At 41.6% G+C, this 23,161-nt stretch overlaps 2 protein-coding genes across 6 annotated transcripts in view; both read left to right on the forward strand.

The window, feature by feature from the left end:
- GAB1 (GRB2 associated binding protein 1) overlaps positions 1-6,741 on the forward strand; it is a 95,255-nt gene extending 88,514 nt beyond the window's left edge. For all 5 annotated transcript variants that reach the window (XM_033059982.2, XM_033059983.2, XM_033059979.2 and 2 more), the window contains 4 exons: positions 1,073-1,166; positions 1,510-1,633; positions 4,520-4,642; positions 4,839-6,741. In XM_033059982.2, coding sequence (XP_032915873.1) covers positions 1,073-1,166; positions 1,510-1,633; positions 4,520-4,642; positions 4,839-4,997 — 500 coding nt within the window. In that variant the 3' untranslated portion in view covers positions 4,998-6,741. The remainder of the gene's footprint in view (positions 1-1,072; positions 1,167-1,509; positions 1,634-4,519; positions 4,643-4,838) is intronic.
- Positions 6,742-15,964: 9,223 nt separating this feature from the next.
- SMARCA5 (SWI/SNF related, matrix associated, actin dependent regulator of chromatin, subfamily a, member 5) lies at positions 15,965-22,462 on the forward strand. Its single transcript, XM_033060690.1, has 5 exons — positions 15,965-16,254; positions 18,568-18,642; positions 20,850-21,016; positions 21,618-21,717; positions 22,366-22,462. Exons 1-5 carry the CDS (start codon positions 16,123-16,125, stop codon positions 22,369-22,371), a joined length of 480 nt encoding a protein of 159 aa, XP_032916581.1. The 5' UTR covers positions 15,965-16,122; the 3' UTR covers positions 22,372-22,462.
- The last annotated feature ends 699 nt before the right edge of the window (positions 22,463-23,161 follow it).

Raw genomic sequence — 23,161 nt, forward strand, 5'->3', positions numbered from 1 at the left:
TGTTTATTCCTGCCAGGTAGTCTCAGACCTTTACAGAGGACTTGAGCCAAACTGATCAATTTTTGTGTCAGTCATGCTTTAGTATCATTTTGCCTATGTCACATTCAGTTCTGTCACTACATGCCTGACACTTGATCTTAGTGAACCTGCCAAGAGGCAGAAAACTGATGGTGGGAGGGAGCACAAGGACAGAAAGGGCTGTTTTTATGATGACATTGCATCTTGTTTTCTAAAAACAGTTTTAGGGAGGATAAAGTTGACAGTAGTTTGACTCTGTGATTTTTTTTTCCACAAGCCTTTTTATCCTTTTTTTTTCCTAATGTTTAGGAGGGGTGAGACATATAAGCTGGAGGGAGGGATAATGTGTTTTTTGCTAATAGCCTACTCGTGGTTCTGTTCTGAAAATGGAATTTTTAAATGGCACTTTTTTTGAGAACAGTGTTAGCTGTCATGACTGGCACATTGCTCTGCTGGCCTGTGGATGGGCACTGAAGTGAGCCAGGCTCTTCCTGCTGCTGGCTCATTTCTCACTTGTGCAGGCTCAGTCTTAGCTGCAGGTTCTGCCCACTCGTGGAGCTGTGAAACCCCTCTGGTAAGGGCACATGTACACAGCCAGGGCAGAGTTTTTATGTTAACAACTGGCCCTGAGCCAAGAAAAGTCCCCAGAGCTGGCTCTGCTAAAACAGCCCATCAGCCCTGCCCTGGGCTTGCCAGCTCAACAAGTCACCACAGCAGAATGAGGACAGAACACGATGCTGCCACTTTCAGAATCTCTTTTCAAAACAGAATTAGTGCCCACAGGTATATGCTGCAAAATTCTGAACTTGCAGTGTTTTGTAAAAATTTTATGTTTTATTTTTTTAAAGGGCTGTTTCTTCTTATTACCTGAAAAGATTAAAAACATAAGTTAATATATCATGTCTTTCTGAAAATGGAAGTGTCTCCCTTTTTTTACCACAATTTACTATTTGAAAGTTAGAGGGTTTTTTTTGTATTTAGGCTGTGAAAATCTATTAAATTGAAGTTTGTTTAGGAATGTTCTGTGCTTTACAATTGTCTGTTTCTTACATAGCAAAACCAGCTCCACTAGAAATAAAACCTCTGCCTGAATGGGAGGAACTACAAGCTCCAGTTAGATCTCCTATCACCAGAAGCTTTGCAAGAGAGTAAGTTTCTTGGCTTTTCCTCGTTCAGGTTAATAATTGTTTTGCTGACTAGAGTGTAAATAAATGTGTGTACATCTGTATGATATTTTTAGCTTGTTTGTAGCTTGAAGTTTCCTTTGGAAGAGTGTGAGTCTGTGTGTGTATCTGTGCATTGAAATAAAGTGTGTCCGTGTGAAATTCTGTTTTGTGATATTAAATATAAGGGACTGTGTAGAACCAAAAAATGTGACACTCTAGTAAACTTGAATGAAACTTTCAGCTCTAATACGCTTATTTTTGTTGTTTACCAGGAGGTTTAAGATATTTGAGATGTATTGTTTGTAAAATAATTCCTGGTAATTAGCTCCTCCAGGTTTCCCGTGTCTCCCAGACCGGATTCAGTTCATAGCACAACTTCCAGCAGTGACTCGCACGACAGTGAAGAGAATTATGTATCCATGAACCCAAATCAGTCCACTGAAGACCCAGTATGTAAAATCTACATCTTAACTACTCTCTTCCTGCGCAGTCCTTACTTTTAAATCATGCAAACACAGATCCTTCACTCAACATCATTCCCTTTATACTTCTAGATCAACAGAATGATAAAACATTCTCCATAGCAAAGCTTTTATTTTGGTAGGATTTCACTGAAGAAGTTAAGAGCATAAAGAGAATGGTTGATACACATATCTATTATATAAAACATTTCAAGACATGACTTTTTTTTCTACCTCTTTCCTAGAATCTGTCTGCTCTTTGTAATTGCTTGTCCTTGGGCTATGCACCCTTTCAGAATTATGACATCAAGGGAAATAAACTGTCCTAGGACCTCTGAGACATGCTTAAAAAAACTGAATTAAAAGGACATCTTCCAGGAAATGTAGAAGGAACAGGGGAAAAAGGATTTATACTTGTTGTATACATCCTATGGAAACTGAACCATGTGTATTTTATTAGGCTTCTTTCAAATAGGAGGATAGAAAGAGCCTTTGTGTATTGAGTATCTGTATTTTTTCCCCTTTGGGGGAGAATTTTCTCAGATAATGAAGCTTCAGATACTCAGCATGGAGTGCAGCTAGTTAGGAAAATTTAATGATGCACACTGTGGTTTGTGTTTGGTGAGGGGAAGGAGAAAGGGAAAAAGAAGACCCAATAGCAATAGTTTTAAGGAAGACAATTACAGTAGACCTAGGCCTAAACTAAAATGTGGTTTAGAATATGCATTAAGCACTGGAGGAATCCTGTATCTTGAGCTCAGCTTTTTGGCCAGTATGGAATCATGGAATTGTTTGGATTAGAAGGGACCTTAAAGATCATCCATGCCACGGGCAGGGACACTCCACTAGACTGGGTTTTTCAAAGCCCCATCCAGTCAGTTCAGTGCACTCGCATGTTTGGGTTCTTAGCAGGGGATACAGCAGCATTTTTCATCTTTAAATCATTTATGTGAGACCTTCTTTGGGGGAGGGCCTGTCTAGCACCTTTTTTGTTCTGTTTGTGTGTCTGCCTTCTTATATGGCATGTGCTGGCCCATCTCACTGCCCTGGACTCTCCTCTCACAAGGCTGCTCGCTTCCCTGTCCCCTGCTGCTCTGGATCCCTGCCAGTCTCCTCCAGTGTCCCTGCCCCCCAGCTCACCACTGCTGCCTCTGGATGTCCCATCCCAGGTCCCCTTCATGCCATTCCCTGTGGGAGCTGGTAGGGTGCAGGCTGCAGAGCTGTGCCTGCTGTGCTTCCCAGGGGAAAGGCAGCGAGCACGGGGGAATGCTGATGTTAAATCTTAGTCCCTCTCCTGCAAGGGCCATTGGTAAGTAATGGGTGATGTGATCCCACAGGTGTGAGAAACATCCCATTTTACACCAGGGAATAGCCCCACCATGCTGCTCCCTCCACAGAATCACAGTCCAATCCCAGCATTTCTGTTGATTCTTAAGGCTCTTCCAGGAGCTTCACTTCCATACCAAGATGGTACAATTAATGCCCCAGCTCATTAATATCTTCTGTTTGCTTCCACCAGTCCTATTTTCAGGTTATTCTACAGATTTCCTGTTTAATTTGCGTGTATTTAAAGTTTCTGTTTCCTAATGCATATGTTCTGCCTGCCTAGTTTGTTTGAAATAACAGATTATGTTTTGTTTAAAGAGTAACAGCTTTTTTAATTTATGCTGGAAACATTGATACAGAATCTGATTTTTGTATGTTTAATAAGCAGAAATTTGTTCAGAGTATTTGAGCAACAAAAATGAACTTGTATCAGTTGTCTGTGTTTGTCCTTGTTACCACTTAATATTAAATGAGTTGGACAATAGAGATATAATGGATAACTTCAATTTTAAAAGCCCAGCCCATTTGGCTTTGCCCATAAAATATTTTATTTCCTAAAGAACCAGAACATTTCCAGATATCTCACGGCCTTTGTTTTAAAATCTGACTTTTTGAGAATTTTTACTTGTTCCAACTCTATCATAGCAAGGAGTCTGTATTTCTTCATCTTCTTCTGTCATCAGCTTTGAAGCATCTTGTTTGGACGTGTCATACTTCTGTTTGATTTAATAAAATCAGCAATATTCTGCTTTTTCTTTCAAGTTGCTCTCAGCCTTACCCTTCTGTCTTTCCTTCTGCCTTCCTCTTCATTTTTTGCTGACTGCTGCCCTCTGTCTTCCTGTTTTTTTCTTTATCTTTTAGAGAAGAGTCCTTCTATTGTACTGTTCCTATAACACCTGTTAAGAGGGAGGGATCAGGCTGGGAGAGGACAGAGGAGGTGAGGTTGTAAAAGTCTGGGCTAATTGAATTTTAGGTATATACAATGCAACTTCAGGCAGCCCTACACATATTTTCCAAAGTTCTAATATTTTGATCTTGTCCATTGAACAATACTCTGATTTTCAGCTTAATCATAATGACTTTTGAATGAAATGTAAAAGTTTCATTTTTAGCTTTGCCACTACTGTAAAGCAGAAATTATTATAGGTATTTAACAACAGTTGAAGGAAATAAAAAGTTTGTGCTTAAGTAATGCTAAATTTGAGATATAATGACTACATTTAAAAAGAACAAAACACACTCTGTTCTTATTTCATAATATGAAGGGGACATTAAGTGGAAGGCACAGATGGGTTTGGTGGCAGCCTTAAATCTGGGGGGGTGGTTTTCAGGTTTTTTTCCTCCCATTGGCTTTTGGCTCTGTCCCAGCTTTGACACAGAATGTGCCCCCTTGCCATACAGGGTCAATGAAATTTGCATGATTTAAGTGATTGCAAGAGTCTCAGTCTTAACCTTTAACATTTTGGCAGTGTATAGTAAGCATATTTGAAAATGTAGACCACTAATTTGTACATTTGTAGCTGAGGTTGTTTCATATTATGATTTCAGAATTTGTTTGGAAGCAACAGCCTTGATGGAGGAAGCAGCCCTATGGTAAAACCTAAAGGAGATAAACAAGTGGAATATTTAGATCTGGACCTAGATTCAGGAAAGTCCACCCCACCTCGTAAGGTAAGCAGATGTTCAGCTCTTGCAGCAGTTCAAAATTGCCTTCAAGCAAGATCCCCTTAATTGCCCTTTCTCAAATGATTATTGAGAGGCAGTGTTGGACCTTTCAGAGGAGCCAGTGCTTGTCCTGCACCTGTTTGGGACACCTGGTTGCTTTTTTGCTGTTAATTCACTTGAGCTTGTTTCTGGCTGTTCCCAGAAGAAGAGCAGTGGCTCGGGCAGCAGCGTGGCAGACGAGAGGGTCGATTACGTCGTGGTGGACCAGCAGAAAACGCTGGCCCTGAAGAGCACGCGGGAGGCGTGGACTGACGGCAGGCAGTCCACCGAGTCCGAGACGCCCACCAAGAGCGTGAAGTGAAAACACTGCCTTGCATCTGAAGAGCAGAAGGAAGAGAAATTTGGAGAATCACAGAATCACACCACGGCGCTGTTGTTCGGCTCTGCAGCACCTGATTGCCCAGGGTGGGAATCGGTTCCTCACCGAATAGGATGGAAGCCAAAGGACACTTTGGATATATCAAAGGAACTTTAAGATCATGGATTGGCTCTGTGGTGTCTGGAAAAATCACAGCCTGTAAATAATATGTAAATAATATTACTTAGCTTTCAGAAAACCTTTGTTCTGTAGTTAACACATTTGTAGTATTACTGTGTTTATGCACTTTTTCAGTTACAATGTTGGTTCAGGTATTCACAGTTAGTGTACCTTAATGCCTAATTCATCTGGAGAGTTCTTTTTTTCCTTACACTACTACTCCTTACAATTTTAGGTTAATTAAGCTACATGTAGATACAGAAATTAATATTTGAACTTCATTTTAACAACTCAAAATTGATTTTGAAGAAATACTTTCACAATTGAATAATCTACTTGAAATGCCAAGAGACAACCGTTAGTTACATACTTGTTTATATTTAATACACACAAGATTATTTGGAAGTCTACAGGTTACCTTCCTAACAAAAATTGCTGTGAGTTAATAATAATGAACTGTACTGGGTTTAGACCTAAAATCCTGGCTTATATGTTAGTTATTAGTGGTGGAACTTCTATTGTATTTTATTAATGACAGTGTTCTGTGTTCAATGGGTGAAGATTCTGCAGGGTGGGATCTTACACTTTCAAAGACTGAATAATTAAATGTCGAGTAAGCCTGCAAACCACTGATGGCATGCAGTGATATTGTGATCTCACACTTATTAACAAGAAATAACCTTTATATTATTTACAGAAGGTAGAGTATATAAATCAGGTACGTACCAAGCACTGTTGTGCTAATACACTGATCAGGTTTAGACAATGAGCTTTAGTTTTGTACTGTTTAGAAGTTCTAATGTCAGTTTTCAGTTCAAGATTAATGGGACAGTTTGACATTCACTTTTTGTAGTACTAGCAAAATACTGTGATTTTGAATTAGACATTAATTCAAATGGAAATACTATGTTTTAACACCATAGTGCCCTTCTTATGAGCTCTATTTTACTTTAATCTCCTGCTTGGCCTTATATTTAAATCCCTATGCAACTGATATTTTATATCTCTGTTTTTAAAAATTAGATAATATACCTAAATGATCCCCTTGTAAACCACTTGTTGCTCTTTCCTGGTACAGGATTTTAAGCTCTGTATACTGTGATCCTTTATTTTACTATGCCAGTTCCAAATAATAATCTGCCTTGGTTTAGAAACATTTTTTGTTATTTGGAAGAAGATAGAATTCTTTAAATACATGAATGAGTTAGGGTCTAGATAGAAAACTTACTAACACTTTTGTTTTATATGAATGCCCTCAAGTAAGTGGTTGGTTTCATTTTCCTGCCCAATTGTTTTATTTTGTCCAGATCATTTGAAAGTTGAGCATAAAGCTGCATTGTTTTCTGGCATGTTGGCCTTCGTACTGTGCCTAATCTACCGTCGGTTGTTTCTCTCCCCTCACAGCCACCATCTACATTATGTAAATTATCTTATTCTTAACAAGGTTCTTTTTAAATTAGTAATATTTTGAATGCTTTGAATGTTCATTTTAAAAAAAAAGAAACTAAACACAATGCATTTTGAGGTGAATTTAAATAATCAAGTTGTTCGGTTTTGATGTGTAAAACTCTGTCCTGTGAAGCAGCAAAGGGATTATCAGTGTGCCTGGGAAGGTGCCTGGGATGCAAACCACATTTGTCAGAATTGTAGATTACCTCCAATACCTCTCAAAAACCAGCTGGACAATTTTTAACATGAATCTCTGATTTAAAACCCTGCACCAAGAAAGCCAAATAATGTGAAATCTCACTCTTCTGGGAGCCAGGGAAAAAATCGGTCTCCTAGGCTGGCCTCTTGCTGAGCTAGTGATAGAAGGTGGGTTTGCTCTAAGTTTGCTGATATCAGTCCTTGATTTACAGATTACACTTACTCTTGTCTTCATTTAAAATTTGTCAGGGTTCACAACATCACTTTTTATTGTGATTGAGAATCCACTCTTAATTCTCCTTTCCTCGGCTTTTCACAGACAGTGTAACGTTTCTAGGTAGCAGTCTACAATTTCTCTTTAATCAGATTTCTAAGCAGTTTTCCCCTCCATATCCCAGTACTACATTTTCCATACTTACATGCTGTCCCATGGTATGTTCAGAATCAGAGGTGTGATATGAACTTTTGATGATACATCTCATTTTCACCAGTGAAACTACAGGAGGCTTCACAGTGCAGATCTGTCTGAGCTCTTGGATGGTCTAGATGTGAATCTAAAACTGAAAATGCAACTCCTAAAGTTGCAGGATGGTAGAAAGGAAGTGAAACTGATATTAGCTCTGAGTCCACTTCCAGTTACTAGCTTTGTGAGGACACTCCTGTTGGAGGCAAGCTGCTGGAAACTCCAGTAAATACTGGTGCAGAAGGACTTGTCAGTGTTGCTTGTCAAGCATTCTTTTTCAAACAGGTAAGTTTTTTCTTGTTTCACTCAAACCATATGTTACCAGCTAGCAGATAGAGTTTTCAATGCTGTGTGTGTCATTATAAATTACAAATATGTATGTGCAGTATGGTCTTTACAAATACACAACATCTTGCTCTTAAAAATCAAAAGGAAAACTTGGTGCCTTGTGCACTAAGATTGACTTGAGAGGTGATTTGGTATCATTCCATGGTGTGATCTGAACATTTCTTTATCTGGTAAGTACCAATGGCCACACTTTTACACACTGTGATATAATCACTATTACCTCATGAAGTGCAGGTGCAAACACAGCTGCTCTGTTCCACTAAAGCTTTCTAATGTGACATTGAAAAAGGTGAAATGTGGTCGTTAGTCTTTTTTTCTTTCCTGACATTTGTATTTATGTAAAAAAATAATAGCAATCCATCATGTATGGCAGTTGTGACATAGTGCCACACTTAGGGCGTACAGACAAATTACAGTATGGCTGTTTTGATGAAGTAATTTAGAATTCATCACTTCTTGTAGCTAATTAGGGAGTGATGGACACCTCTGTGGCTTTCACAGTGCACCATGAGCCAAGCAAGGTTTTCATCAGAGTGAAAGTTGAGTTTAGCTATTACTGCAGCAGTAAATTTTTATGTGTGTGTGTGTGTGTACATATATATATACATACAAACATATATATAATATTTATATATATATATAATGAAAAATACTCTGGCAAAAGTACTTTGGAAACTTAGCAGCCTCGGACAGAAGTTCCATTCTCTCCTTAGCTAGAGATGCTTGTGTCATGAAAAGTGAATGAATGTTTATTTGCTCAAGGAGAAGGTATTGCCATAGAATATCAGTCTGCAATTTGGACAGCAATAGTGTCACTTCATCTGTTGAAATATTTCATACCTGTAGTTCTTAAGAAGCTCAGCACTACCCACAGATGCAGTTAAATTTGGAGATAATCTTTCATATTTGCTACATCTGCTCTTGATCTCTGTGTATTGCACCAAAATGCTTCTTAAATGTTCATTTCTTGTTTGTTTATTGCTTGGGGATACTAGTATGGCCCATGACCACAAAAAGGGTGCTTGTCTAACAATTAGTGTAATAAGTGTTCCACAAAAACACTGTGTTGATTGGGTGTAGATGAAGCAAATCCCAAGCAATGAGGTTTCTGGCTTTTTGCCTTAACTGAACAAACATTTTGAGTTCAGCTCTCAGCCTGACAAGGTGCAGAGTGGGATACAAAGAAAAGGTGTTGAGAGGGTTATGAACAATGTCTTTGACATTTAAAGTTTTTCAGAATATGTTTATGGTTCTGCAGCCCTGATGTTTTCAGTAGCAAAAGTGGGAGGAGAACAGGTACTGAATGCATGACCAGTTGAAAGGTTTTTGCCATCTCCTTGTTAGAGAAATAGAGCTAGACTGTTCTGATGCCAGTGGTTTTTTCTTTCTCTTTCTTTCTTTCTTTCTTTCTTCTTTTTCTTTCTTTCTTTCTTTCTTTCTTCTTTCTTTTCTTTCTTTCTTTCTTCTTTCTTCTTTCTTTCTTTCTTTCTTTCTTTCTTTTTCTTTCTTTCTTTCTTTCTTTTTCTTTCAGAAAAGAAATGTCCATGTTTTGTTTGAAAGATAATCAATGTTTCCTTCAGCTTTTTTATAAGAAGCAGGTTAGCTGAAGTGTACAGTTGTGTAATTTGCTGTGCACACACATAAAATATTTAACTTTACCATGCTAAAATGAATAGAAAAAAAATCCTGTAGTTTAGAACATAAAGCACCAAGTTGGTAAAATGGAGACTGTCAATGTTTTCCTGTAATTATAAAGCCAGGCTTGTAGCAATCATATAATTCTCTCTTGAAAATTCTCCCAGGATCTCTCATCGTTGCCAAGCCTTTTCCTGGTAAGTTATATCTGCAGTGAAATAAAAAGAAAATGTCTATCACATTTTCAGAAAGGCCAATCCTAATAAGATTTTAATAAATGCTGTTTGAGATCCTGGTTTAATGTGTGTATGTGGGGTTGCACAAGGTACCCAGACATCTGATTGTTTTAATCAGAGCCAGAGAGGAGAATATAAATATTCCTTATTTTCCCTGAATTCCTACCAGACTTTAAAATATGTAAGTTTTCATATTTCTATGTGCTTTCAGGGAAATACTTTAGAGGAACAATCACTACTTGCTCCTGTGCACTTGTGCTGGTTTTTGCACAATTATAAACTGTGCAGACTCACTGAAATATTTAGGGTTTTTTCCTTTCCATTATGTGTTAGAGGTGAAGGATGCAGGCTGGAAGTTTGGAGATGCCTCAGACTGGCCTGCTGGTGTACCTCAGAGTCTGGAATTAATTGCATCAAAACAGTGATTCAACCCTCTGCTGAGGTGATCTTCATAGTAATACCTATAAATCATGCTGTGCATATATAATTATTTTTTAAAAATTAATCATAATTGAAACCCAAGGAAACAAATGATGTTAGAGTTAAGCTCCCTAATCTCTGGTTAGGCACAGAGCAGCATTTGAAAAGGCATTATGTGTAACAGGCACACAAATCCATTTAGGATTTTTTGAGGAGAGAATTTAATATTCAAGGCACCACTGTCCTCTTTAAGTAAGTGAAAGTTCCAAGAACTTTTTCAAAATCTAATTTCTGCTCAATTATGTGAATGTAAGTTTAGGAATTAAATTCTAATTCAAAAATTGTGTTTTAACTATATGTTTTCCTCCATTAATGAAAGAAGTGATGATTTTTTAAGACATTTTTACCTTTAGCTGACAGCCCAGTGAGGAAGCACAAAATAGACTTGGCCCTTGAACTATTTTAAAAAGAAGGAAAAAAGGAAAGAAGCCACCCAGGGCCAGGATTTAGCCTCTGATCCCCTCAAACACCATTAGGGTGCACCTGCCCTCAATTCCAGTGCTCAGCTTAGAAGTTGGGACACAGATCCTGTGGCTGTACAGGGAAGCACCAACAAGCTCTGAAAAGTGGTTGGCTTAAAAACATGAGTGAAGCAAAATTTAATTTTGGAGAGGGTTGATGGGTTTGTTTCCTCTTTAAAAGAATAGGATAATATTTAGGATTGTGATGCAAGTATACTCAGTACTACCCTGTGGGAGCTGTGCTGCATCTCACCATAGATACTATTGTTCACCCCAGTTTTTTGATACCTGTGGTCTGCATTTTTTGTAGAGCATTTGGTGTAGCAGGAGACTTTAAAGTCTGGGGTCAAGGATCAGAAAACGTTGGCTCCCTACAACATTTTAAGTTTAGGAATAAATTTCCAATGGATAGTTCTAAAATCTGAGGTTTTCCTTTAGTAGTGCATTGTGTATGAGGATGGAAACCTGAAATGAAGCAAGAAGTTATTGTTCTGTAAATGAATGTTATTCTGCTTTAAAAAAAAAAACCCAAACAAATTTTTTAAAAAATTAAATTATTTTAAATTATCCATTCTATGCACACAATGTCAAACTTTTCTCTCCCCTGCATCATAACGACTGAATAAATGCTGTACATTTTCTCCAGGACTTAGTTCTTTCGTGAAGTCTTACTTTGATTTCCCGGTTCTTTCTGACATGATTTCCACCCCCCCCCCAGCTATTCTCTTTAATTAAAGGAGGGTTGAAACCAATTACTTTTCTAACAGCTGCTCTGTTTTCTGTGAGTGAGCAGGAGGTTTTTTTAACGTAGCAAATCTCTGTTGTGATTCAGAATAATCACTACTGCAGAAAGGAATTCAGACCATGTACACAAAGCAGTAACTCCAAAAGCAGTGGCTATAGGCTAATACAAAAGGCATGTTCATATCTAAAACCAAGGGCTCAGGAATACATGTGGCACAAAACAACCACAGTCCACAGCACACATGAGAGCCCACCACTTTTATTTTGCAATAAAAGCTGTGTTGGAAGCCCCTGTATGTCCTATTTATTCTGATCCTGTAGTTACAGGAAAGCAGATGTTATGTCAGTGTTAAGTGTCAAAGTGTTTTCAAAGTCTTCCATGAGTATTTAAGTATCTAAACACCGTGGGGAAAATTTGCCCAGATGACAGCTGAGAGAACATAGCAGCATAAGAAAGGCAAGAAAACCATGAAAGTCAGATAAGATGTCATGGCAGAGACATCAATGTATGGAATTTGGGTGTAGAGGCACATAGATACCTGTGTATATGTGGAATCTGACCAGAACTTTTACTTAAACTGCCCATGTAGCTGAAATAGAAAAATTAAAGTATTGTGTCTTGCTTTAAAAAATCTCTTTTTCACATTCATCCCTATCTTTCACTGAAGGTCTCTATCCAACTTGTTAAAGTCCCTTTTTGCTCTAAGAATAACAGCAGCAGGAGGAAGTCTTGATGATCTCAAAGGTCTTTTCCAACCTAGTTAATTCTGTGATTCTGTAAGTCAGGTGGCTTAATTGCTGTGCCAATAGGTGGAGAAAGCAAGTTTTCCACAGGAGTATTTCCTTGCCCTATCTCCCTCTGTTGCAGTACTGTAAAGGTGAGGAGTGAACTTCATGAAAGGAAACAGGTCAGGCCAAAACCTGGTTGTTGAGAGGGAGGAGAACCCGGAGTTTTGAAAAGGGAAGAATCTGTGTGTGTAAAGTGTTTGTGCATTATTTTTTATACAAAAACGTGTTTTACATATTGAAAAAAATACATATTTTTCCTTTTTGTTGAGCCTTTTAGTCATAGAGCAAAGAAATAAAATCTAAAAGCATTTTATTCATTCTGGGTTTTTTTCTGTGATCTGCCTTGTCACAGAATCTCCCATCTTCAAGGATTTCTGTAATGAGTATCAGCAGTTGACTCCATATGTGGTCATTTTTTTTGTGGGTAAATTTTATTGATCAAAGGGCTTTTTTAAACTGGACACAAGCAGAGTCTGATATGCTATCTGCATGCCATGTTGCTGTTGCCAAATATTCACTGGTTTGTGTTGGGCACAATCTGAAACACTTTTGGTCTTCACACGTCACTATTTTTATAGTCTACTTTTTGAAGACAGACACACAGCAGGCTTACAAATGGTCATTACAATTTGTTTAAGCACAGCTTGAACTCTGGCTGTTTATTTCTATGAAAGGTTAATTTTACCAGATGGCTACACTGTAATTTGAACAATCTCAGTGTCATCTTCATTGTACTCAAAATTTAAAGAGCACATGGAGGAAATTTATACACCTACATGTGGTAAACACTAAAACATTTCCATTGCATGAAGGAATCTACTGAATTTATATATGGTATTTTTTGCATGTGTTGTTTTTTTGTGGAGGATGCGTTTTTGAATACTGGAAATCAATGTGGTGTCAGTTATGACACTGATGACAGTGACCTTTGCTGATGGGTAGAAGGTTTTTGGAGTTTTTTGGGTTTTGCTTTTTGGTGTGTTTTTTTTTTTTTTTTAACAGCTGTAGCATGATTTTGATGGCTTCTTTGACAGTTGATTGATCTTTGACTCTTGCCTGCAGCACTGTTAATCTGAGGCTGGAAGAAAAGTGACAGTGACAAAAGTGATGGCTTTGAAATAAGTCTAATTGTATTTTCTCTTCATGGGATAGTCCAGCTCAACATCAGCCTTGTGATAACTAGCAGTATCTCATACATGGGTAGTATCTTGGTTTGGCATTGCAAACTGAAAAAAAAAATTACAACCCCCCTAAGATCTGAACACAAACCAAGTTCCCACCTCTCTCTTACCTTCTTGAACCCAAATGACTGCCTTATGTCTGATGGAGCAACCACAAAGAACTCCATTTCATTCCTTTTGTTTCCCAAATTTTGGGAAGATTTACAGTGCACCAACGCCTATTAGCATAATTGCTGCACAGCTAATAGTATCATTTAGAGTTGCTCTTACTTGTGGTGTTTCAATTTCTTGTTTAACAAGGAGCCATCTAAAGAATATTAATTAAAGTTATGATTGCACAACTAAGCAACAAAATTGAAAGACGTGTCGCCCGAGAGATTTGACAAAAATCTGTAATTAAACTGTTCTTTGCTAACTTCATAAGCATGTTAATAATTGGTTGTCTCTACTGTTGGATACTGGCTGAGGGGATTTCTTGCTTTATTGTGTATTTGACCATAATGTAGGTGTTCAGCACATCAGTAACCTCTGTCATGAACTTCTTTATGCCTCTGGTTGCTTTCAATTTTAGGTCTTCATATTTGGACTCTGTGATTTTGTGTGTTCATGAATATTTTAATGTTAACTTGGAAAGTCTTTTTTCTGCTTTGGTTAAGCTTTTTTTTTTTGGGGGGGGGGGGGGGGTGGTTTTGTGTTGTTGGGTGGGGTTTTGTTTTAGTTTTGGTTTTCTGTAGGTTTGTAGGTTCTGCTCTGCCTTCAGAAAATTCCAAAAGAAATTTAGAGCCTTTTGTCTTTTAACTTTTGGCAATTTTTTTTTTCAATTATTTTGCCTGTTGAAGTAGAGATGAATGTTCACCTTTTCTGATACCAAGCACACAAATATTTCAACACCCCCACCTCCTGGCATGGTGCTGTTTATTTTGCTGGATGGCCAAGGATCAATGAGATTTGGACAGAGGGCAGGAGCTGAGGCACAGCAGGAGGACACAAGACTGTGCTGGAAGAGTATAGGTGGCTAAAATAACACAGTTAAGTGTAATTTGCTGCTGCATGCATTTTAAAAGTTCAAGCTGTGTCCCTGAATGGAGAAAAAAGCATTTAGCAAAGCTCAGGGACTGAGTTTTCATCTGTGTAAGAGATGACAACGAGAGTGGAAAAATATGTCAGTAAATTTGTGACTAGCTGAGAAATCCCATTGTAGGAAAATTGAGATTTTCTGGAATTTATTATTCTGAGTAGTTCTGGCAGAAACAAAGTGACACAATCTTTTGGAAATGTCAAAGCTATAATTTTAACTTCAAAAAATATTAAAGGATGTCTGTATAAAAGATAATGGAATGAAGGTTGTAATAATCATCATGAAGATGGTCTGTTTTGCTGCTACACTCCAGGTTACAATGGTTTCTCAGGATTTGGAAGATGCAGTTTCCCAAATCTGTGGAGTGCACTCAGTAGCTGCATCTACACTGACAGCACTCGTGAATATTGCTGGAATACCTTCATGTGTGACAAATCTGCAGGAGAGGATTTGTAGAGCAATTTGGATGATGTGGAGACCGTGGCTGTCCATGCTGTGAACTAGTCAGGGGACTTTTGCTTCTGACTAGCTCAGGTCTGGCCCTTTGGACAGGCTCTGTTAGCACCTGGAGTGCAACAGCAGTGCTCTTAATCAGATTTTCCTGCTCGCTTCCATCCCATTCCGTGCACTCCGAGGTTCTGGGATGCACATTCCAGTGAGGAGGGGCACTCCTCCCGTGAGCCAAGGCAGTGCAGGTGCAGATCTGCTCCACCACATCCTAAAGCAGGGCGCTGCTTCCCACGACGCTCCAAGCTGGGAGCAGACACTGTTGTATCCAGGGCTACAAAACTGTGCTTCTGTACCTGCAAACTTGGCTCCATCAACCTGAGCAAGTGCGAGCAGGGGATTTGAGAGGGTGGCAGCGAATGGTGAATGCTCAAGTCCCTCTACCCAGAGCTCATGGAGACAGGAGGAGCCCAGCCTGGAGCTGCCTCAGCAGGGACTCGCTGTACAGCACACGGCTGTCCCCTGCTTGTCACACAGCCCTGCTGCTCCGCCTGCATCAGCCTGCTCCAGCCCGAGCATGGATGATCCTGGGTGATTCCCGAGCCTTTCCTGGAGGGCTGCGAAGATCCTGAAGGGCCTTGAGGGGAAGCCGTGCGAGGAGAGACTGAGCGGAGATTGTACTGCGATTACAGCTGGAGGGGAAGAGGAGGGGCAGGCACTGAGCTCTTCTCTGGGGTGACAGTGACGGGGCCCCAGGGAATGGCCTGAAGTTGTGTGGGGAAGTTTAGGTCGGATATCAGGAAAAAATCCTTCCCCAGAGGAAGGGCGCTGGAACGGGCTCCCCAGGGAAGTGGCCACAGCACCGAGCTCAAGGAGCGCTGGACAATGCTGTCAGGCACAGGGTGTGACTCCTGGGGATGTCCTGTGCAGGGCCGGGAGCTGGACTCGATCATCCTTGTGGGTCCCTCCCAGCTGGGAATACGCTGGGATCTTAGGCAGGGTCTGACACCCGGTGCCTGCCCAGCCTTGACCTGATCTCTGCAGTACGGATTCTGCTCGCTGCGCGGGCTCGGGGTCCCGCCGGCTCGGGGTCCCGCCGGCTCGGTCCCGGCAGTGCCCGGCCCGGGCGGGCCCCGCAGCGCCCCCGCCGGCGGCACCCGCTCCTCCCTTCCCGCCGTCCCCGCCGCGCGAGGCGGGGAAGTCTCGCGAGCGCGGGCTCGCGGCGCGGCTCGCGCGCTGGTTGGCGGCTCCCGGCGGGACGGGCCGGGCCGGGCCTCGCTCCCTCCGCCGGCCGCGCTCCGGGAACCGGGAACCGCAGGCCGCCGCCGCCTCTTCCTCCTCCGGCATCCCGGCTGCCGCCCGCCCCTGCCCGCAGCGCGCAGCCCCGCCGGACGCCAGCCCGAGCCTCGGCGGAGCGCCGTTTCCTCCCGGCGGGGATCATGTCCGCCGGGCAGCCGCAGCCGGACGAGCCGCCCGCGCCGCCGCTGCCACCGGGCACCAACACCGGCGAGGCCGCGGGGACGGGGCCGCCCTGCGCCGCCGGCCTGGCCGGGGGCGACATCAAGATGGAGGTGAGTCGGCTTGGCCCGGCGGGGCCCCCCGCTGGCCCGGCGGCAGGTGGGACACCCCGGGCCGCGTGGGGCCGCGGGAGACAATGGAGGAGCGGCCGCGGGGCCGCACCTGGCAAAGCCGGGCCGCGCTCCCGCCCGCCACCCTCCCTGCCGCCCGCAGCGCGGCCCGCCGGCCTGGGGGTGTCTGGGGAGGGGGCTCTGAGGGCTGGGACCCCCTCCCCTCCGCGCAGGGGCCCGGGAGCCGCGCTCTTCCTGCCCGGGGCACGGGGAGGGCGGCGCTGCGCCCGGGGCACGCCGCTTATTTGTTTTCTGAGAGGGGCGGCGGGAGCGAGCCCCCCGCGCACCCCCGGGCTGTCCCTCCGCTCCTGCCTCCCCGAGCCCCTGCCCAGCCTTTGCGCTTCCTGCTCCAGGGCGAGCCAGCCCGGCTCGGAAAAAGCACGAGAGATGTTTGTCTGCTTGTCTGCTGAAGTGCTTCAAAACTTTTTTCTTTTTTTTTTTTTCCTTTTGGGGGTGGGGCGGAAGGCGGTGTGAAGGTTGTCGGAGGGGTGTTTTGGCAACAAATGTCTATATTCCAGAAATTTCAAGGGGTTGGAAGTGATTACCTGGAGATGCTAATTCTATCGCAGCATTGTTTCTTTAATGATAGCAGGAAACTGGTCGGTCCTGCTTTCAGCGCTGGGTGTTCTGTACTCTGAGTCACGCTGGGTTGTCCGACCTACTTGATCTAAATAAATTTGCAAATGCCGTGTTTTTCGGATGAACAAGTAGCCGAAGCACTGTGGGAAATAAATCTTGCTGGAACCTGCAGAAATAGGGCAATTCCGGGCTGGAGTTTAGCGTGTGCAGGCTGAGAAACGCGTGCTCTCCAGGCGCCCGTGTGCGAGGGCTCTTCGTGCTGCCAAGTCCGTTCCTTTTTTACCTTGGGAAGGGATTTCCTGGCACGCCGTGAGGTTTGAGTTGGAATGCCTCGGAGTCGTGAGCATCTGAGAGACTGCTTTCCCTGGTCTCCAGCTAAATTGCAGGGTTTTGTCATCTGTGCAGCAGATGATGAGCTCGGATGCTCCGCTGCTGCGCTTTCCAGGTTAGGCGTTGCGGGAGAAGGGAATTGCGACAGAAGTTCCAACGGTGCTCTGCTTGTGCTCGCTGGATGTTGGCTTAGTCCAGTGAGGGATGAGTAAGAGGATTTGGTTATGACTTCAGAAGAGCTTTAGCCATAACTTCTTATGCTCAGTTCTTTATGTTTTGATTAAACGTTTGTGTTAGGTTTTTCTGTTTCCACATGCCTCACCTGCCAGAGGTTTGTGAGGAAATACCCACTGACAAACATCCTGTTTCTTGCCAGCCTTTGTTTCATTTGTTTCTTAACTTTTCCTGTTCCTTTGTTCTGTACTGGCCAGTAAAGATTGAATTTAGCTCCGTTCTTATTTGGCTCAGTTAAACAGATGGTTAATAAACGCTTGAAAGCATCTAATTTCTTTCATTTTCTCACCCTTCCAAGAGTTATTTTGTAATATGTTACCTTAGCATTGTTTATCAGGGAAGGATCATCTCACTGCTTTTAGGTTTAACAACAGAAGATGAAAATCCAGATGGGAGATGATATGGAAAGAGTTAACCTAGTGACAGAAGAGATAAAAAGGATAAAAAAGCCCTGATCCAAAAGAGTAATTGAAGGCAGTATGTTAAGGATTAGGCAGGAAAGGGAATGAGGGAGGACTGCCCTCTCCCAGCCAACTGGTTTTTCTGTTGTTAGTAGTACCATGGGTCATAAACATTATTTGATTTAGTAAACTACATAGGAGAAAAATACAGTTTCCTAAATTCCTCCTCAGCTTTCACATCAAAACTGCAGTCTGGCTTCTGGTTTAGATTTGTTCCTTTGATACAGAGTGATGAAGGGTTGGGGTAATCTGGAAAAAACCTTGAAATTGCCCTCACTTGAGGCCTGGAGCTGGTGCTGTGACAGTGTGCCCCAGAGCCAGCTTCAGGAGGGGTTGGCTCAGCACCCTAGAAGTGGCAGCTGATCTCCTGGACCACAGCTGTCTCCCTCATTCATGTTGATGTGATGCTTTAATGATTGAGCTAAATCGGATTACAGAGACCCAGCTTTGTCCCTCACCCTGTGGCAGGGATCTTTGATCCATCTCCAGGTAATTGTATTGGAAATAATAGAGAGCTGACTGCTATCTATCCACACCAGGTGCCACAGCCAGCTTTTGCTGCTTTGATGCAATGTGAAACAAGTTTGTTCTCCTTTACATCAGTATCTCCCCTTTTTCAGAAATATTTCTTTTTAATTCTTTTTTATCTCAGGAGTCTTTTGATGATGCATCGCTGGCAAAACAAAAAGAAATCCAGGAAACAGATCCTACATATGAAGAGAAAATGGTATGTAATATTTGGGACTGTGTACTATTCAGTACTTATGCACTTATTTAAAATGGATTTGAGTTTTCTGTTCGCTGTATTCTGTTTGAAATATCTTAACTGGATTTATAAAGATTTGTCGAGGTATTTAAAAATATTTAAGTAACTTAAAACAAAAAATATCCAGAACACCACTCCTTGGACCATTCTCCTTTCCAGCATTTTAGTTACCTATAGAGTAGTCCATCCTGTCAGCCAGAGGGATTATAAAGAGTTGAGCATTCAGCTTCTCAGTCCTAGAAAAAGATTCTCAAGGAATCTCTTTGTCAAACTTTGATTAGATAGAGTCCTCAAGTTTCTGAAGATGAGTGGTGTGTTTCTGTGCTTCACAGGTTAGAAAGGAGAAAATTTGCTGTTTCCTTATTTTTTATTTTTTAATAGATTTTATAATGTAAGAGATGGAGTCACCCATTCCTCACCATCTCATTGTAGTTTCTTTCTCAGTTGCTCCGTTTGTCTTTCTTCCTGTTTGTAATTCCAGTGTCTGTGACTCCATGTGGAATTTCTTCATAGGAAAGTGAAACTGATTCTTATAATTTACTTCTTCCTGTGTTATTTCTTCTTGCCACTGAAAATAACTCCGTCATCTTCTGCATATTTCTTCGTGCTGCTTTCTGGCACACTGAAGGAAGTGAACTTGGAATTGTCTCCTTTAGTCTCTAGACAGACACAATAACGAGGGCAATTGTGTTTTAGAGATGCATTGAAAGAGAAAATGGGAAGAGTTCTCTGTTGGTATGACGATAGCTCAGGGTTGCAGAGTACAGCCTGTTCTTTTCTGTGTCCTGTCTAAAAGACACAGATAATGTTTGTTAGCCCTAAAAGAGCATCCTCAAGTGCTGTGAAAGCAAGTGTTGGGATGTGTGTGCTGGGCCAAAGCTTGCAGAGGATTCCTCACTAAAATTTTAGAATGAGAACCTTCTGCAATGTAGTCTGTATCTCTTCTACTTCTCTTTTGTACAGCAGTAAAAAAAGAACTTAAAAATAAGGGTCAGCAGTTTGAATGGTAGTGAGATCTTACCTAGTTTAAACCTCAGAAGCTTCTACAAAGTAAACAAACAAAACCTGTGAAGAACAGGCAGGAAAACTTAATTTAGTGGATGTGGATAGTGGCTGTGTCATTCAATCTTAAAATATCCTTAGAGTGAGTCTGAGTCCTCTGTGGTACATTGAGACCTCTTTTGTGGTCTCCTTATTCTCTGACACTTTGTCTTCCTGTGTCTTCCACAGTGCAGGATCTGCTCACACTAAGGAGGAGAACACTCACAGAGCTGCCATTGCTCTTGCAGAAGCCTGGAACATATGTTCCTTTTTACTAAGAGAACTGACTTCCTGTAGCTGTGCTGCAAGTTGCTAAATAGCAGGTTATGCTGTGGCAGCTGGCAGAATGTCAGAGTGGTTACTGTTAGCCTTGGAGCTGTTTTGGGCTTGTTTGTCTGTTCAAAGTTTGGTGTGGCCCTGGCAAGGTGTGTTAATTCCAAATGGAACCTGTCTCAGAGAAGCTGAACCTTTCAGATACTGTCTGCTGTAATCTTTCTTGTGCAGCAGAAACAGCAGCTCCTATCAGAGGGGACAGCCTGATGAGTTAGGCTGGGCATGTCTAAGGTCTCTGCTGCTGAAACAGATGTTCTGGCTTGTGGCTATGAGCTGCTCTGCTCTCACTGCCCCCTTTGATGCCAACACTGTTGCTTATCTGACAGCGCAGGGAGGTGCTCTATCTCACTGAGCAGGTCACCAGTGCAGTAGGGAGCAGTCATTGCCAGTCTGGTGAGACACGAATTAGAACAGTGAAGAATCCTGTGTGAGATGGTCAGGGGAAATTTCTAGGAGTGGGACTATCACTTTTGATAGGAGAAAGTTGAAGGGGACTCTGGCCTATCCAGTGAGTCTTGTGCAATCTTTGTGCCAAAGTTAGATTTTAGTCTTGGCACAGATCTGTCTCACAGCTTCGATCTTGTTGCGTAGCAATGATGAGCTTTGGCCCCAAAAAAAAGCATCAAATCTGTCAGCAAGGTATGTTGATGTTACTCATGTCTTCTTTGGTGTTGTGTGATGTGTATAAAGTAATGTGAATCTATATTTAAAAAGTGTTTGTTTGCTTTTTGTTTTGAATGAATACATACTGGAATGTCTCACGCTTGTTCCTTTTAATTTTCCCTTGTCACCAGCAAACAGACAGAGCAAACAGATTTGAGTATCTGTTGAAGCAGACTGAGCTCTTTGCTCATTTCATTCAACCTGCTGCTCAGAAAACTCCGACTTCACCTTTGAAAATGAAACCTGGGCGTCCACGAATAAAGAAGGATGAGAAACAGAATTTACTGTCGGCTGGCGAGTGAGTGATGACACACAGGCTGACTTGTACTATAAATAAGATTTTATTGTGCTTCAAAAGTGGAAGTTGAACTTGCTAAGCTTTTGTCCTGTGTCAGTGTGCATGTGCCTTTTTTTTTCAACTGCCCACCTGTAAATTGAGGATTGCTTAAGAACTCAAGGAGTTACAAGAGGTTTGTGCTGTTGCTAAAGCTTTCCAGCATGAAGAAAAGCAGGGGCAGAAAAGTAAGGCAGTTGTGGCTCTAATTGGTAAGAGCTCATGGAGAGCATCACTGTGCAACATCTTGCAGGCTGCTTGAAAATTGTAAGTCTAGAAATTTGGATTGCCTTCATTGCAGCTTGTGTTTGTCAGGTGCAGCAGAACTTAAATGCAGTGTTGTTCCCTGTCTTGTAGTAAAGGCCAGTACTGATGCCCACGTTAATCCCTTTCCAGTCACTTTGGGCTGGTATTTGAGCCTGCTGAACATGAATTCTAGTGAAGATTCTTGCTAGAAATTTCTTTGAGTGTTTGCATTCTGTGTTGTAATATATACATTAGATTTTATTTTGCAGCAACTTGATGTCTTTTCAGTTTCTTCACAACCTTTCTTGGACTTTTCCAGCTATCGGCACCGTAGAACAGAGCAGGAAGAGGATGAGGAGCTGTTGACAGAAAGCTCCAAGACAACAAATGTTGCACTCGATTTGAAGAATCTCCATCATGTATGTTTCCTTCCTTTTTTTTTTTTTTGCCCCTTTCGTTTTCTTTAAAATGTTTAAAATTAACTTGGTTTGCATACTCTCTAAGGTAGTGAAATAATTTGGTGGGACAGGAGAGGGAGGGAAAAAAATCCAGCACCGATCTAGTGGTACAAAATGTATTGGTGAGGAACTGCTTATTTTCATTCAGGCTAGAAAAGTTGATCCAGTGAGTCTTGTCCCTTAGAAATCCATTGCTATATTTCAGTTAATAGGAAAGAGTTTTTAAGTATGTCATCTTATCATTTTTACATATGTAACCTATATTCTGATATAATTTAAAGCACCTAACAGCTTCCAGTTCATTTAATGGAATTCAGTATCCTGTTGTTGTAATGTTTGACTGTGTTCTGATTTGGACAGTGGTGATAGATTTAGAATTTCCATTTGCTTTGGTTTCTTGCTGAAAACAAAGCTGTTGCAGCAGCTTGTAGAAACCAAATTAACATGTTGCTGTCTCCTCTCTGCATTGTCCTTGAATTTATTGCATTAATTTATTACTTGATTTTGTTCTGTAGCTTTGGTAATCACTGTCAATTACCAGCCAGCGGGTGGTGAAACTATTTCCTAAGTTTTTGTGTATCTTTTAGTCTATTCTTTGATGTCTTTTAGATGTGAAATGGGGAAAGCTGCGTGATTACCAGATCCGAGGACTGAACTGGCTCATTTCTCTGTATGAAAATGGCATCAATGGCATCTTGGCAGATGAAATGGTATGCACAGAGCCCGTGCTCAGGATCACTTCAGAACACATGCAATACATACCATTTTAGTCCAGCAGTGTGTATCTGTAGGGGAGTTTTAATAACACAAAATGCACTATATAGTCTGCCAGTCTTATTTTTCTAGTGTGTTTAAAGTCACTAATTTTAAAAGTGTCAAAGGTTATTTTAATGTTAATAAATAGTGCAGGCAGGTTTCAAAAACAGACCTATGGAAGGGAGTCTATGTCATCCTTCAGGAACATGAGGTTGGTGGAGGGAGTTGTTCCACATGATGACATGTCCTCTGTTTTCTTTCTCTGTAGATTGCAGGTGTTTTGTTATGGTATTCTCCAGCTGCCCTTGTGAGGAGAGTGTCACATATGAAAAGAACATCAAATGTGGAAACATTTTCTGTTGTTAGGCCACATGTAGATACCAGGAGATGGGTGTCCTCTGTGGGCTGATGTCCACAGACAGCTACAGCAGTGGGAATTTTTGTGGGAAAAATGATGCAAAGATAGATGTAGCTGGAGAGCTGTGTTAAAAGTTCTCATTCACCATGACCATGGGTGTTTCAGTTGGCACTGGCCATAGTAGCTTTTGCTTCTGCTTTTTATTCTTTTCCCCCAAAAGAAGGGATGAATGCAGTAGAAGGTGTAGTATTTGAAAGGCAGGTTTTTTACTCCCTTAATAATTTCAGATGT

This window comes from Catharus ustulatus, chromosome 5 (genome assembly GCF_009819885.2).
Source record: "Catharus ustulatus isolate bCatUst1 chromosome 5, bCatUst1.pri.v2, whole genome shotgun sequence".
NCBI classification, from domain to species: domain Eukaryota; kingdom Metazoa; phylum Chordata; class Aves; order Passeriformes; family Turdidae; genus Catharus; species Catharus ustulatus.